This window comes from Anolis sagrei, chromosome 3 (genome assembly GCF_037176765.1).
Source record: "Anolis sagrei isolate rAnoSag1 chromosome 3, rAnoSag1.mat, whole genome shotgun sequence".
Classification (NCBI taxonomy): Eukaryota; Metazoa; Chordata; class Lepidosauria; order Squamata; family Dactyloidae; genus Anolis; species Anolis sagrei.
Window position 1 is genome coordinate 72,879,890 of NC_090023.1, and position 16,313 is coordinate 72,896,202.

The following is a 16,313-nucleotide window of genomic DNA, read 5'->3' on the forward strand; positions in this document are numbered from 1 at the left end:
GTCGAGAACTTTTTGTAACCAATCTTCTATATCTGGTATTTTTTCTAGTTTCCATTATTTAGCATAACAAATTCTCGCCTCTGTTGTTAGCAAAAACAATAATTTGTCTGTATTTTTTTCCATTTTTGGTTTCGTCATGCCCAGCAAGAATAATTCTGGTGTTAAATGTATTTTTATATCCAGCATTTTCTGTATTGTCTCATGTATTTTCTTCTAATAAACCCTTGCTTTTTCGCAAGTCCACCACAAATCTACCACATGTGGAAAAAGGTGCCCTCCTTCTTTCTGCATTTCCATTATGTCTTTTAATAGGGGTTACATTAACCCCAGAAATAAAAGTAGAGGATTCCTTTGATAAGAGATCCCAGCATATTTTTTTGCTGAATATCTAGTTTTCCTCCAGCTATAATATAGTAAGCAGAGGATCCTTTCCATGGGTTGTTGTAGGTTTTTAGACATGACTTGTTCCTGCCTGGGGAAATCCTTTGTTGAGAGGTGATTAGTTGTTCCTGATAGTTTATTGCCTGGAATTCCCGTGTTTGAGTTTTGTTCTTTATCTTTATTGGTAAACAAAGGATTCCCCCATACAGGAACAAGCCGCACCTAAAAACTGTCAGGCCATCAAATGCTAATCAAGGTGACCAATTGAAACATTCACACCTAGTTCTTTCTTCCACCCTGGACTTTTCACAGATATATAAACCCAATTTCCTAGTTTCCAACAGACCTCACAACCTCTGAGGATGCCTGCCATAGATGCAGGCAAAACGTCAGGAGAGAATGCTTCTAGAACATGGCCATATAGCCCAAAAAACCTACAACAACCCAGTGATTCCAGCCATGACAGCCTTCGACAATACATTTATCCTTTGCATATTTCACTGGTATATCACCTTACACTAGCTAGGGAGCAAATAATACTCAGTACATTCTGTTTGATCTTGGATTCTTAACAATTGCTTTATTTTTCACATTTATAAAGTGAGCATTCCTCAGGCACACAATTGCCCTTTGTGAGTTGTTGTTTTGTTGTTGTTGTCCCATTTGTATAAGTCTTCTTTGGTTCCCAGTGCATCCAAAACTCCTTCCTCTTCTGCTTGAATTTGAATTCCATACATCCATGCATTGAAGTTGCCTTCTGGCCATAGAAGTAGCATACAAAACTAACAAGTAACTGATATGAAAGGTTGAGCATTATGACATCATGAGTTAATCACTACAAAAGGGTGGCCTAGTTTTCTTTTGTGATGTCACATGAAGCCCAGAGATAAGTAAAAAAAAAAAAGAGTGTAAATAGTTTAAAAATATCAAAGCTGCAGCAAGGAAACTAGGCAAAATCTATGGCTACTCCTTGATACTCCATTTTCTTGAAAGTAAGTCAGTCTTTTACTAAGGGTGGGATGAAGTAACCTCTGGGTTATCAGACTACTCTATCCACTTGCTGTTTGGAAACCAAAATCACAAAAAAAATGACCTAATGTCCACTTCAGTAATACAATTCTTCATAGGCCTTCTGAACCCCAGGATTTGGAAAACCTACTGGAAAGTAAGAGAGCAAATTCTCTCAGATGCTCAGTAAATGATGCTACGTAATTGGTGTTGTCAGTCCTAGCCTACTCACCAAGGAATTGGCTGGAATCCTATTCTGTAGTTATGAATACAGAATTGCAACGTACACATTTGTGACTTCTTCATATTCCCTTGTTTACATAAGGGAATACATATCTATCCCTTGTTTACATAAGGCATAAATAAGAACCATAAAAGCCCCTCAATTGCTGCTATTGATGGAGTTCTCTTGTTCAGGAAGTGAGTGATGTGAGAGGGAATTGCAACAGCAGAGATCACTCACCCAAAGAAGTAAACCCCCCATCAATCAGAACAGCTGCTGGCCAGTAAATGGGAACTAGCGTGTCAGGCAGCTATTTCTACATAGCTATGTAACTAATGTGCTTACAAAACAAAATGTAGGTTGTAATCTGAATCATCTGATCATTATGATGCTTTGTAACCAAGAGCAACACAATGGACAGAGGACTCGGGTTACATTTTTGATGGTTTTGTAAATTAAATCATTGCATACACTTGTGTCCACTACTCAGTGTACATTCAAATTGAGAGGGATAGCTAATAGTCTCGAGGAGAGGACCAGAGCTGGGCCAAAACTAACAAAATGAATCTCAACAGGGAGAAATGTATGGTACTATATTTAGGCAATAAAAAATGAAACACAGAGATAATAGGATGAGTGGCATCTAGCTTGAAACCAGTATGTGTGAAAGGGATCTAGGAGTCTTGGTAGAGCACAAACTGAACATGAGTCAACAGTGTGATGTGGCATTTTAAAAAGCCAATGTGATTTAGATTGCATCAATAGGAGTACAACAGAAGTCAGAGTCCCACTCTATTCTGCTTTGGTCAGACCTCATCTGGAATACTGTGCTCAGTTCTGGACACTGGAATTCAAGAAGGATATTGACAAGCTAAAACGTGTCCAAAAGGGTGACCAAAATGGTCAAAGTTTGGAAGCTAAGCTGTACAAGGAACAGCTTAGGGAGCTGGGTATATTGAGCTTGGAGAAAAGGCTGAGAGGGGATATGATACTAGCCATGTTTAAATATTTGAAAGGATGTCACATTGAGCAGGTTTGCTTTTCTGCTAAACTAGAGACCAGGACATGAAGTAATGGATTCAAATTGCATGAAAAGAGATTCCAAATAAACTTTAGGAAGAACTTTCTGATAGGAAGAGCTGTTCGGCAGTGAAATACACTCTTGTCGGAGTGGAATCCTCTCCCTGGAGGTTTTTAACTCTTATGGTTCTAGTAACTTGGCTTATTTTGCATTGCTTATTTGCAGATTCATGCATCCATTTTTAATTCTACAACAGAATACACTGGTTGCTTACCTGCAACTGTAGTTTGTCAAGTGGTCTACTCACAGCAATGTGTTTATTGCGCTCATGCAGTGCAACTTGGAACTTTCTAGAGGTCTAAAGGACACCTTTTACTGACAGCTCCACTCACCATTCCAATGGTATACAATGGGGAGGTGGCTGCCATTGCCTCAATTCAAATTCCACTGTGACAGAAACATGTGAAAATGTGCAAAGCACGGCAACTGGAAAAACAGGGTAGGCCTGCAGATGGGGCAGCCCCACAAAGGACATGACTTAAAACATTACAAACATAGATTGATATACAATTGTAAACAGAAGTCAAGTAACACAGTAAAGCAAGACAGCCTGACAAAAGGCAGTGTTCCTGTTTGCTGTCAGGTTCATCCTACAGTGGGGCACAAATGTGGGGGATTGGGACAGGGCTGCAGCCCAACAAATGTCTTGCAAAAGGACTCCCTTCAGGAAGGCAACCAAGGCTAATGTCAACCTTGTGGAATCGCCCCTAATAGTCTTTGGGGCAGGTACCTCTGCCAGTTCAAAGGCCAGGTGGACAGTGCTTACAACCCATTTGGACAGTCTTTGGGTCAAGAGCTGGACTCCCAAGTTTTGGTAGTGAGTGCACCACCAACAGTTTAGATGTTTGACCGAAGAGTCATCTGGTGGAGGTAAGACAGTGCCTGCTTGACGCTGAGTGAGTTCAACTTTCTCTTGAGCTCTGAGGATGGGAATGGAAAAAAGGCAGGTAACATAATAATTATTACTATTTCTTACCTGCCTCTCCTCACGGCTCGAGGCAGGTTACATTGCTAGAACACATAATCAAACACATGATCATTTAAAAACACTTCATAGAATACACATATTAAAGCATATTTACATAAAATACATATTCAAATACACAAAACATAAGTTAGGCATAGAAATATCAGGTCTCAAAATGCCCTTGATATTTTGAAAATGGAGGTAAGGTTGGTGAGCACAGAGCGCAGCGAGCTCACTGAGCCTTCACACTAAAGTAACTGCCACTAGGAAGGAAGCCATGGGCTTGAAAGATTTCTTGGGAGAGCTGGGAACCAACTGTAAACTCCAGACAGTAACAGGAAGTGCAACAGGAGGATTAAGATTCAAATATGGTTCAAACAAGAAGGCCCTGAACACTGAAGATCTAAGGCACCAGCTATCCCCGACATGAGGTCTGCGAAGGCTCGGACATCATCTACTAGGGACGGATGGGTCAACTCCAGGTCTGGGGAGGGCAGACACATAGCATCAGTGGAGGTTGGACCATCGTAATCATGATGTTCCTCCATTTCCTTATCCAGCTCGGGATTGTGAACAGCAGGTTCTGCGTTTATCAGCGTGTGAGGGTAGTAGTCCATGTATGTCAGGTCTGGGGAAGCTGTCAAGGGCCCAGAGACCTGATTCAATGCATGCCTATCATTCTGGGCACTTCGAGATTGGTGTTCCTTGTGCCAACAGACCAATTATCTTGACAGCTAGGAGACCACAGAAGCTCTGCTGAAACAGTGAAAGCACAAACATCTGGACCTTAGCGGGGAGTGAGAGTAGGCTTTTTGTAAGGGCCACCCAGTGAGATGGCATTAGAGCACAATTGAGCCCGTTTCGACTTCTGCCTCCTGCTGGTGTGGAGGGATAACTCCATAGATTGAGGTTGTATAGAAACTTCTTCAAATTTAGGTTGTTGGGAAGCCTGTGTTTGCTCTTCAAGAGGTTCCTAAAAGGCTCCTGAGCAATAGAGACAGAGGAAGGCCGACCTTTAAGGATGGTCTCGCAGAGGGCCGCTTTCACACGCTACTCCATTTTTCCTGGCTGCTGGTGTGAAGGTCTGGCAAATTTTGCAGACGGAGACCACATGAACTTCACCAAGGTACATTAAGCTGCACAAATGGTCATTGTTAGGGATTTTGGCCTTATGGCCTGCACATCGTTTAACTTAGTGTGGTTGACATTGCACTGTGCCTCAGGATCTGGATAAATAGGTGTTTTGAGAGGTCCATAGGCTCACAAAACAGAGTATATATAACTCAACTAGTTGGCTGGCAGGACCAGATGGGAGCTCCGACAGCAAAAAGATTGAGTGCTAAGGCCCCTTCTACACTCCCATATAATCCAGATTATCAAATCAGATAATCCACATTATCCACTTTGAACTGGATTTTATATGGCAGTGTAGAAAGGGTCCAAGACTAACTACTACTGAAAGGTAACAGACTAAAGTATTAAGGCCTAAATTTGCAATGCTAGCAAGCAAAGCTTATTTCCCTTGTTTCTGATGCAGTGGAATGAAAAGAACTGAGGCAATTGCAAAGCCTATCCATTATATACCATCGAAATGGTGGGTGGAGCTACTGCCAAAATGTATCCTAGAAGGTTCCAATCTGCACTATGGAAGCAGTTAACCAACTGGCACATATTCACAGAGACCATGAAGGAGGAATTTCCACCACGGGGAAAGATCTATTTTAACCGCTTCTAGAGGAAACAAGAAAAATTACGAAAAACTTTCTCAAAGCTACCAGGGGTATCCCTCTTATATAAGAGAATGCTCTTTGATGAAGTGAAAACTTCCTAGTTTATCCCTTTTTATAGTATCCAACAGCTGAAGTGCCTCCAGAACAATAGAAAATAGTGTGAGGAACTTAAGGAGCATGACTCTTCTCTCAATATAGTAACGAAAGCCTCCACTAGATCACAGTTTAGGCTTCCATCAGCAGAGGGAACTACTGGAGACTATCCACGACACTGTATTCAAACTACCACATGCTTGATCAAAAGTTACTTCTGTTATAACATATTACAACAGGATTGAAATTGAGCCTTCTGAATGCTGATCTCCAGTAAGTATATGAGAGAGCCACGGATCACAGGACTTGCCCCCAAGGGGGGGAAATGCCTTTAATGTTGGTAATTTAGAATGTGAGATGCTACTTTGACTTACTGTTTTAAAAATTGGAGGACGTTTTCTTCACATCTTAAAACTATACTTCCTTTTTCTTTTAAGATAGTCAATTCCTAAATTTGAGAGCTAAATGTAAACTTGCCTCAGAATGTGCTGAAGAAGACATCACATCTCTTATTCAACTAAGAGTAATCAAAAACTTATTTTACTTTAACATTTTCCCCATTTTTCTTACTCGTGAACTCATTATCTTATTGCTGAAAAATATTCCCAATGATTAATTAAGCCTACCATGCAATTTGGATTAATCTTGTTCAACATTTTCGGGCCTAAAGAATTCAAAGACACTCGTAACCATGTTAGTCAGGATCAGTACGTTTACAGTGTGTTTGCAACTGAGAGAAAGAATGTAGTAACACAAGCTTTCATACTTAAATTTACTTTATCAGATCTGATGACATCTATGTCATCAGAAGTCTTAAGTCTACAAAAGATGGTGCCATTAACTTGTCAATTAGTTTCAAAGGTGCTACAAGATCCATTCCCATACTTTGAGGCCTGGTATCTGCGTGTAGCAATTAGCTTTAATGCAGGAGATTCTTTGACTTGCTGTTTTGAAAAGGGAAGTATTGACTTGCACTTTTTAATATACTTAAATTCCTCTTTTTTTGGTCCTATCATCTTTCCCCCCGTTTACAATGCATTAAGCAAAGAAAAAAGCAAACAGAAATGCAGTTGATGAGATACACCTTCAGGTTTGGCAATGCTTCATGCTCGTGTATGAACCAACTGCAGCAAGGATGTAATGGCCACTTCAAACTAGAGAACTTTGTTCCATTCCTTGAGGGAGCCTGCAGCCATAACTATAATATTCATGTCTTCCCATCCTTTCCTCATTTTATTTTAGAACATTTGGCTGATGGTGTGTCACTGGGCAATTCCAGTTTTGATTCTACTAATTGAAATACATTTTGTGTGGAGCTTTATTTCATATTATACTGGTTTACTTAAACAAACCAAAATTAAACAATTGTTATAGAAGCCTGTTTACATAGCAGTGCCCTTCTGATCAATTACAGGGCTCCGAGGCCTTCTCTTTGTCATTTTACTACTGTTCTTTCAGAAACACAGTACAATCCCAAGGCTCCTGAACAAACAAATCTTCTCCAGTTCAGCTTCATTTTAAATACAGGAAAATGTAAATGTATCCATGTCAAACACATTCTCTAGTATAAAAAAATAACTTTTATCAATAGCATTTCTTTATTAATAAACAAATTATATGATTGGGGAAATATTATCTTGAGAAACCTAGTAGTTGTAGACAAAACCAACATTCCAAAGACCAGGGTTTTGCTTGTTTAATAAAAAAAAGATGAATATCACCCTGCATTAATAGTTCTAACAAAATAAACATCAGGAGGCCCACAGGGATAAATTAAATGCATATTACGTGAAAACTGTACATGAGGTATGACTAGAACAAATAGGGGGTATACTATAACAAAAAAGGTATCTCTAGAAGAGACAAGGGTTAAAAATACTCTCCAGAAGGTCATCCAAGGGATAATGTTATTTTAAAAAGAAAATGTATACATCTTACCATTAAACAGTTATACAATATAAAGTACTGCCCACTCTGGATATGCAATGAAATGAAATTACACTTCCTCCAACAGTGCCGACTTGAACACAACCAACAAGAAGGTGCTTTACTATGACAAATCAGGAGGTGGGTTGGTTTAAGTGCACCAATAATCTAAGTTATAAATAATTTAAATCTTAAGGAATCAAGCATTACATTTCAGCAAAACATGTTAATCATAGCACTCCCAGCATTAACAATTTAATCAATTTTGAAGAAAAACCACAAAGCACAGAGCTTACTTACATGTTTGCTTGTTCGTAACAAAATGCACCCCCTCCCACCCCAAAAAATATCTTAGGCTCAAGTGATCACCTGTATTCTAATGATCTCAAATTTACAGCATGGAAGCCATATATTAAAGGGTTTATGTATAAGAGCAACATCTTCTATCAACATATTTATAAAATCAGTAAATAGTATTTATTACTGATCACTTCAAGCTGTTTTTCAGACATCTATAGCACCGCTAATTTTTTACAAGTTGTTACATTATTTGGTAACCATTTGCCATAGTTGTTCTTTAAAACAAGTAACCACTTTGAGTTGTTTAGAATATACAGTATTAGATGCTAGACTTGTTACTACTGTAACAAATCTTAAGACACACAGCTGTTAAGATTAATCAATTTACTGAACAGCCTAATGCAGTATGACTTAGGTAGTGTATCTTTGCAGCACCGTAAAATTATTCACTTTTTCCAACCATCCATCCACTTCTGCCACTTACTATAATTACCAAAATACCATTAATGAGAAAATGTTTGCCCCTATAATGAGGCACATTTTGGCATATGTGCTAAATGCTGCTACACAGGCAGACAAGTGCAAGTTATATTATGAAAAGAAAAATCTCTGCATTTTAACTTTTTCATAGAAAAATATATATCTATTCCCTGAATTATAGGAAGAGAAGATCCCGTTTATTATTAATTCTAGTATCACCAGTAAAAGAAAAATGGGCTACATCACAAAAATATTACATTTCGCAATCATCTTCCTCGTCTGCGTATCTTACAGTTCTCCTGCCCCCATTTCTAGTTCTGATTTTGGAACGTCGATTTACTCTTCGATATTTTGTATATTTCAATTCTTCAGAATCATTCTCTTCATTCACTTTTGGCCGTTTTCTTCTCTGAGGTATTCTGGGTGATTCAGAAAAAGCATCACTTATTGTTTGACTGACTGGAATGGCTTTCCTCTTCCTCTTTTTTCTTTTCCTGACTTTGCTGCTTTTTTTCAACTCTGTTTCAGTTTCTAAATCTGAAGAAATATTAGAACTGCATTCTGGTTCAGATTTTGAACTCCCTGAAGCTTTTGATTTCTGGCTCTTTGATAAAGCTCCTTCAGCACTCTTTGCCGTGCCTCTTACTGTTCTAACCATACACACATTTTCTGAATCAGAATCTCCCGCAGAGTTGATTTTTGCATTGTGGTAATCTGGAGACGACTGGCTCAAATCTTTCTGTTCCTCAGATGTAGTACCACTAAAGGATTCCTCTCTAGAAAATTCTATAAGTTTCTTCCGTTTAGGATAGCTTTGACTCACAGTTCGAACAAGTTGTTGTCTATTTCTGTGCTTACTTTTTTGTTTCACCTTACTCTCTTTTTCAGAATTCAAATGTTTACATTCTGGTTCTTTACTAGATTCTCTACCTGTTTCAAATTGTTCTTCCTCAACCCTACATTCTACCAATTCTTCTTCACTTTCAGAGGGTTTAGGTGGATCATCCAATATCTTTCTAGCTGCAGCAGATGCATTCCGACCTGGCAACTTTCTATTCTTGTTTGGAGTATAACCAATTTCTGAACTTGAGTTTTCCTCTCTAGCATCAGTAATTAGCTTAATTTTGTTTGCAGCCACAGCAGCACTTCGGCGTGGTATTTTCTGTCCATTAAGAGTTCTGACTGTAATTGTTTCACTATTCTGTTTTGCATATTTGTATTTTTTCCTGCCCCTGAGCACTATTCGACTTTGGCTCATCTCTTGAGAATTCAAGTCTACAAAAGAAAAAAAATCCAGTTAAAAGTGGTATAGTTGCAAGAGAAATTAATTAGTTCACTTTGACATATCACATGTAGAGGCTTGTGCTGCGTAAGTGCCCCTGTCCAGCTTCTTGTCAGAAGGAACAGCTAAACAAACTCCAGGCACAAAACAGGTTGTTGCCTATAAATGTTGTTTTTCAACCTATATATATGTGAACTTACATATATAGGTTGCCTTGCCTCTGTACTAAAACAGTTCAAACTTTCAACAGTTAAATTGTATTTTTGCTGGGATCCCACTCCCAACAAAACAATTAGCTTAATTCTAGAAGCAACCAACTGGCTCTGGGCAGTCAAAGAACATTCATACATGTGAGTCACAGAGAAATAAATATGCTTAAAAAGGGATGCCATGATCAATGGTTGAAGAGAGTCCTCAACAGTTCTAGGTGCTTGAACACTCTACCATTTTTCTCTCCTTCTTCATCATCATCATCGATGGAAAAAAGAGCCCTTCTATGTGGTGTGGACATTTTGTCTCAGAGTTGGGCAAGGCAAAACAGTCCCTCCTAGGGGATGCAACAATAGCATTCAATGAGATGGCTCTAGTGTTGGCAGTAATCTCTCTATATAAAAGTCAATGTATGTACGTGTGTTTGTTGGTTGGTTTGTACCGCAGAGGCTCCTACATAGTTTGATGGATCTGGACCAAACTTGGCACACATACTCTCCATTATACAACTGAAAAGAATTGTGAGGTATGAGCAAAAAAGACCCACTCCCTTTGGCCCAGAGCGATGGAAGAAGGAACTGTGTACCGGCTGTGGATAGGTGAAATGGTTGTCTGTCACGTTACTCAAGGAAAAGCGTATTGGCTACTGCTAGGTTATGTGCATCAAGGAAGGAAGAGAGGAAGTGAAGAGAGACAAAGAAGGGGAAGAAAAGAAGGGAGGTAGGGAAGAAAGGAGGAAGGAAAGAAAGAAAAAGAATGGGAAGGAAAAGATGGTGGGAAGGAAGGAAAGAAAGAATGGAAGGGAGAAGGAAGGGAAGGAAGGGGAAGAACGAAAAAGGAGAGAAGGAAGAGAAAAGACAGGGCAAAGGTATGATTTGAAGGGAAAGAAAAAAGTAAGGAGGGAAGCAAAAGGAAGAAAACTAAAAAGAGTGAAAGGGAGGGAGGGACAAAAAAAAGGGGAAGAGAAAGGAAAGAGAGGCCACTAGGGACCCTTACAACAGCTTTATAGTCAAAACTGTTGCTTACTGGCTGCTTTGCCACAGGTTATTCTCTCCCCCGTCTTCCCAATTCTATCTTCCTTTTCTCCAATACTCAAGTGCCTTTGGTGCTATGAAGGAGCCTAATAGCACCCAGAATTGAGCACCTCCTCATGGGACTGAGTGGGTTGTCCCTCTGCCCCAATTATGACTGCCATTTCTCCTCTTCCACCTTTCCAAAGCAAACACAAACACATGTGCACACAACTCCTTACTCTCACCCCCTTACATCTGGAGATCATCACTTCAGCTCAGTGGATTCACTTGAGAGTAAACTGGCCATCAGTTGGGAGAGGGGGCACAGAGGCAAAAGGCAGATTACTTGCCCGTCAGGCTCAAAGCTTTGAAAAAGATGAAAAAACTGGTAATGCAATCCATGGGACAAGTATTGGTTAGTCTGGGTTACCTCAAAACACAATGAAAACACACACACAGGGTCTCTTTATCTCTCTCTCTCAAACACACACACACACATTGTGACAAAATGAGCCACCAACCTCCCAACCAACTAATCCCCCAAACCCAGGAACTAAAGTGCTCAAGGGGCGATCTACTTGGGAGAGAAAGAACCCCAATCTTCCTCTAGCCCACACTCCACCTCCCCTCGTTGAATTGAACAGCACTGATCTCTGGAGCAACTTGATTCCAGGGAAAGTATGTAATAAGTTCTCATCCACAGTCCAACAACACAAACTTCCAAAAATTTCTTCCTCTGTGTATTCAAGGCTTTCAACCCATTTCTCCACCTCTTCTCTGTCTTTCAAAAAAGAATTTCTGCTTTTTTCCTGTTGTTATGTATGCACTTTAATTCTTCTCTTTCGATATATTGGGAGGGGGAGAGAAAGGATCAAGGAGAGAAGAAAGACAAAGTTGGGGACATGCAAATAAACAAATCAAAGGAGACAAAAAAGAAAGCAGCAGTTGATGAATAAGACAAAGGCAACAGAGCAGTCCAGGACCTTAAAAGGGAAATGGGTTGTGCAGAGGGGAAAGACTCCTTTTGGCTCTAATCAAATAAACCTAAAGATACTTCATATATATACAAATGCACGCGTGTGCACACACACACACACTTCAGCAAAGAGGAAACTAGGGTGGGGGTGGGGACTGATAAGAAAGAAGAAGGGAGAAGAATCATAGAATCATAGAATCAAAGAGTTGGAAGAGACCTCATGGGCCATCCAGTCCAACCCCCTGCCAAGAAGCAGGAATATTGCATTCAAATCACCCCTGACAGATGGCCATCCAGCTTCCAAGAAGGGAGCGAAGAACCCAAAAGATATTCTCAACATTAATCTTGTTCGTTCTAACTGGACAAACAATTGGGATGCCTCTGAAGACTCTTAAAATCAGTGTCCATTTCCCACTCCTATTTTAAAAATGACTCTTATCAATGTGATTTGTGCTCAAAATGATAATAAAGAGGGAAACACCAACCAGAATGCACCAAGGATGGTGTGTGATATGGTGTCTCAGGTTATTTAACAATATGTTACGAGTAGTAACATTTATAGTCTTACAATAACAACCAGTCCTTTGAAGGCAATCATAAGGTTGATACGGCCCTCAGTGAAAAATAGTTCCACACCCCTGAGCTAGATGGATGAAGTTGCTGACAAACTGGAGGGCATCAGGAGAAGGTAGAACCTGAAAAGACTTTTCATCAGCACCATACAAATTTTTAAAATCTGCTTTTTGGACTTAGTGACCAAAGACTAGAACTGACCAATAGTATTTTACATTACAGCCATTTTTCCCTCATTTAAAGTAATCCTTCCACATTTGTTGGAGGCACATAGGGTCCTCATGAAAAAGGAAAAGCAGTAAATATAAATTAAAATTGCAAGAGAACTCTTGTGTTAACATTTCTAAGTCCCCAGCACAGGGCTGTACTGGAGGACCAAGAAATGCCTAGAGAATACAATTTAATTAGCCATATTTAGAACATAATTTGAGCAGTGGCAAATACAAAAATCCTAAAGTAATCAAACCCATAAATTTTTAACCATAAATGTGGAAGGGCAGCCATATAGTCTATTTTGAATCTGAGGATCTCATTATGTATTTAGTACTGAGTGAAGCCTCTGAGTCACTATCCTTTCTGTTAACCCTACACTATTTCTGATTTAAGCATAATGATCACCAGCAACAAAATCTACAACAAACCACCAATACCACACAGGATACAAAGCAATCATTGTAGCATCTCTGAGACTAATTGAGAGAAAGTAGTTTGTAGCAGAAACTTTCAAAGACTTCATCAGATACAAGGAGATTGAGTCCATGAAAGCTTATGCTATAAGCTTTTTTCTTTCAAACTGAGAACATGACACAGGATATCTTTATATTCGTGTTGATATATACTAAAACAGCATCTTTGAATTAAGCAAAGTCTAATACAGTCATGCTATAATATTACCTTCCTTAGTTACTTCTGTTTTTCTTTTCTTTCTCTTGTGTTCGATCATGCCATCACTGCAATTGCTACTATTGGAATTTGATTCATTTTCCAAATTGGAAGGGCAACTGGTGTCTACAGTGCATTTTTGTTTTGCTTTTCTAGAAAATCTCTTGCTGTAGGGCACAGAGCCTATTCCACCCTCCCTATGTTCCACATCAGTATCTGTTGTGGCACTGATTTGATTTGGGGAGCTTGATTTACTAGAAATAGCTGCAGTCTTCTGATAAGTACGTCTTTTCCTTACTTTTTCACTGCACTGAGATTCTTCTTGAGATTCAGAACTGGCTATAGTATCCACTGCAGGAAATTTATCATTATTTTTATCTTTTAATTTATGGCTCTTTTGGCTTCTCTTAGAAATTTCCATTCTGGGTTTTATACAAGAGGATTTATCATGAACAGTTGTATTTTTGTGTCTATGGGCTTTAATAAGTCTCTTTTTTCTTGCAGCATTTTCAGAATTTGAACTATTTTCAGAGTCACTATCATGACTCCTGGCAGGAAAACTCGTTGAACCTGATAAGGTGCACTTTCTCCTGATGTTGTGTCGATTTTCTTCTTCCTCTGATGGTTGACTTGTATCTCCTGAGCTGGCTGATTCCTCCCTTGCTGTTGAAGAAACGCTGTGATTATTTAGTTTTCCATTCTTGTTTGCAAGGTCTCTGGCTTCCAAATTAGAGAAGTATTTTTCATCACCCATTAACTTCAATTTGTTGATTGCCACAATTGCCCTTCTGCAGGGTAATCGGCGTGAATCATGATGAACACTATTTTGTATTTTACTAAGAGTTTTTTCTTTTTGAAAATCATTTTCATATGATCTTTTCCTGGATGATCTTTCACGCCCATTCTCTTGACTGGCATGTTCTATAAAGAAATTAAAGTGTCCTTAGAATGTGGAGAAATCACAAAATGTGTAATACAGCTTTAAATATTTACTAATAAAAGCTATTTGTTAGAAGACATATATTTGCCAAAATAACAACAGTAGTAAATAGTCAAATCGTGATCAAAACATGCAGTCCACTCATCATTAACCTATCTTCACATGACATACTAAATCAAGATAAGGTTGGACAATACATTCAACATAAGGTTCACAAGACCTTATAAAGGCAAGTGTTTTTTTCCACAGTATTGTTTTTAATATTTGTATACTCATTTTTTCTTCGTGGTCTCTGCGAATGCACACTTGTGGAGAGACTGCGCCTGCGCGGGCTCCAACGGAAACTTCTACATTTTAAAAACTTTCAAGTTTTGGCGGTAACCCCGCCCAGCCCCGGCAGGGGATAAAAGGGCGCCCCGCGCACACCGATCCAATTCCTTTTTTTCCGCCGCACGGCTCGCTTCGGAACTTCGATTAGATTGTGATTCTCAGAATATTCTTCGAGTTGTTGACTGTATTATGTCAACAACTCACTTCAAAAGATGCGCGAATTGTCCGAGGAAGATCCCTGATTCGGACAAGCACGCTCTTTGTCTCTTGTGTCTCGGGGAGGCACACATTACTTCTTCGTGTCGTCATTGTCATTCGTTGACGGCACAGTCCCGTAAAAATCGGGTCCATCGGCTTCGATACCTGCTCTACCAGCAGACGTTGGCTCCGGTACCTTCAACATCGACATCGGCGTCGACGTCAGCCACGGTATCCAGGCCTTCAACTTCGGCTTCGACGTCGAAGGCAGCATCGACATCAAGACCGGTCGACCCCTCGGCGGAGGCCGAGCTTCGCCAGACAAGGGCGAAGAAGGTTGCACAGAAGAGGCCGAGAGCAGCTATGTCGACAGCCTCTAAGGCTTCGGTGTCGACAGCTTCCAAGGCTGCAAAGCCTACGAAGCAGAAGGCTCCATGTACGGTCACGACCGAGACCGTACGCATCCGGCACTCCTCAACCAGCTCTGTGGCGTCAGTGAGATCGATCAGGTCCACGAGGTCGACGTCGGCGACTCCGCCATCTTCCACGGCGGTTCGCATTGCCTTTCGCCGGTCTCAGGAGGAATCTCGGCGTGCTTCCACCCCCTCCTCCATTCCGCCCACCCCGGGCAAGTCGGTGTCGAAGACAGCTCAGCCGCCGGCAAAGAAGAAGAAGACGATGCCGCCTCCATCCTCGTCTTCTTCTTCTTCCCGAAAGCAGACCACCGCCTCCTCGGCCACCTCGTCGGCGAGGTCATCGCCTTTGCAACCGGTTGAACCCCAACCGGCCCCTCAACCTGCCCAGGAGCCACAGCCTCCGCTAGAACGGCCGTCGGAACAACCTGAGTCCCCGGTGATCTCAGTGGACACGGTGATCGAGGCACCAACTCGACATGTGACAGCCAGACAGGAGCTTTTCCCGTCGGTCACAACTTTGACAACTGTGACGGCAAGACAGGAGACTTCTCCAGTGCTGGAGACTCCGGAAAGGGGCAGACAGACTATGAGACTAGCTCTGGCCCGTGCCACTCAGGCTTCGGCCTCAAAAGCCCCTCCAGCAGTTCTGGTGCAGCGCTCGAGTCGGGATGTCTCCTCATCCCCTCCTCCTCAATCCCTGGCGGCCGATGACGAGGAAGAAGATGGTGAGTTGCCGGGATCGGTACACTCGGGGTCTGTGTTGTCTCTCGGGATCGAGAGATCACCCACTCACGACGCCTATGAGGCTGACCCTCCATCTCCCACTGACAATGTCCGAGCCTTTGCAGATCAAATGGCTCGTATGGCTGACGCCTTAGGCCTGGAGGTCAAGCAGACTTCCAAGGCTGTGCAAGACCCGGTGTTTAAGAGGGTGCAAGCAGAATCCCCACCCGCTCCTCTCCTACCCTTCCTCCCATACCTCCTTGAAGTGATCCAGGGCTCCTGGAAGACCCCTTCCTCCATCCCTCCAACCTCTAAGAAAATCGAATCATGGTACAGAACGGACGATGAGGGCTTGGAGTGGCTGAAACACCATCCCGACCCTAACTCGGTGGTCGTGAAGGCGGCTCAGGGGTTCGGAAGGCAATCGTCGGCGCCGTCCGACCGTGAAGGCAAGAGGTTTGATGCGGTGGGCAGGAAGCTGTACTCCGGTGCCCTCCTACTGGCCCGCATGGCTAATTATGGCGCTTGTATGGGCGCATACCAACAGATTCTTTGGGAGAAAGCAACACCACTTTTCCAAA

General features: G+C 41.3%; 1 protein-coding gene across 4 annotated transcripts in view; it reads right to left on the reverse strand.

Annotated features, from left to right (window-relative positions):
- Nucleotides 1-6,783: 6,783 nt before the first annotated feature.
- The window catches only part of BRWD1 (bromodomain and WD repeat domain containing 1), a 69,074-nt gene continuing 59,544 nt past the window's right edge, over nucleotides 6,784-16,313 (reverse strand). For all 4 annotated transcript variants that reach the window (XM_060770323.2, XM_060770320.2, XM_060770321.2 and 1 more), the window contains exons 41-42: nucleotides 13,138-14,046; nucleotides 6,784-9,464 (exon numbers count right to left, since the gene is read on the reverse strand). In XM_060770323.2, the coding sequence (XP_060626306.2) occupies nucleotides 8,443-9,464; nucleotides 13,138-14,046 (1,931 nt within the window). In that variant the 3' untranslated portion in view covers nucleotides 6,784-8,442. The remainder of the gene's footprint in view (nucleotides 9,465-13,137; nucleotides 14,047-16,313) is intronic.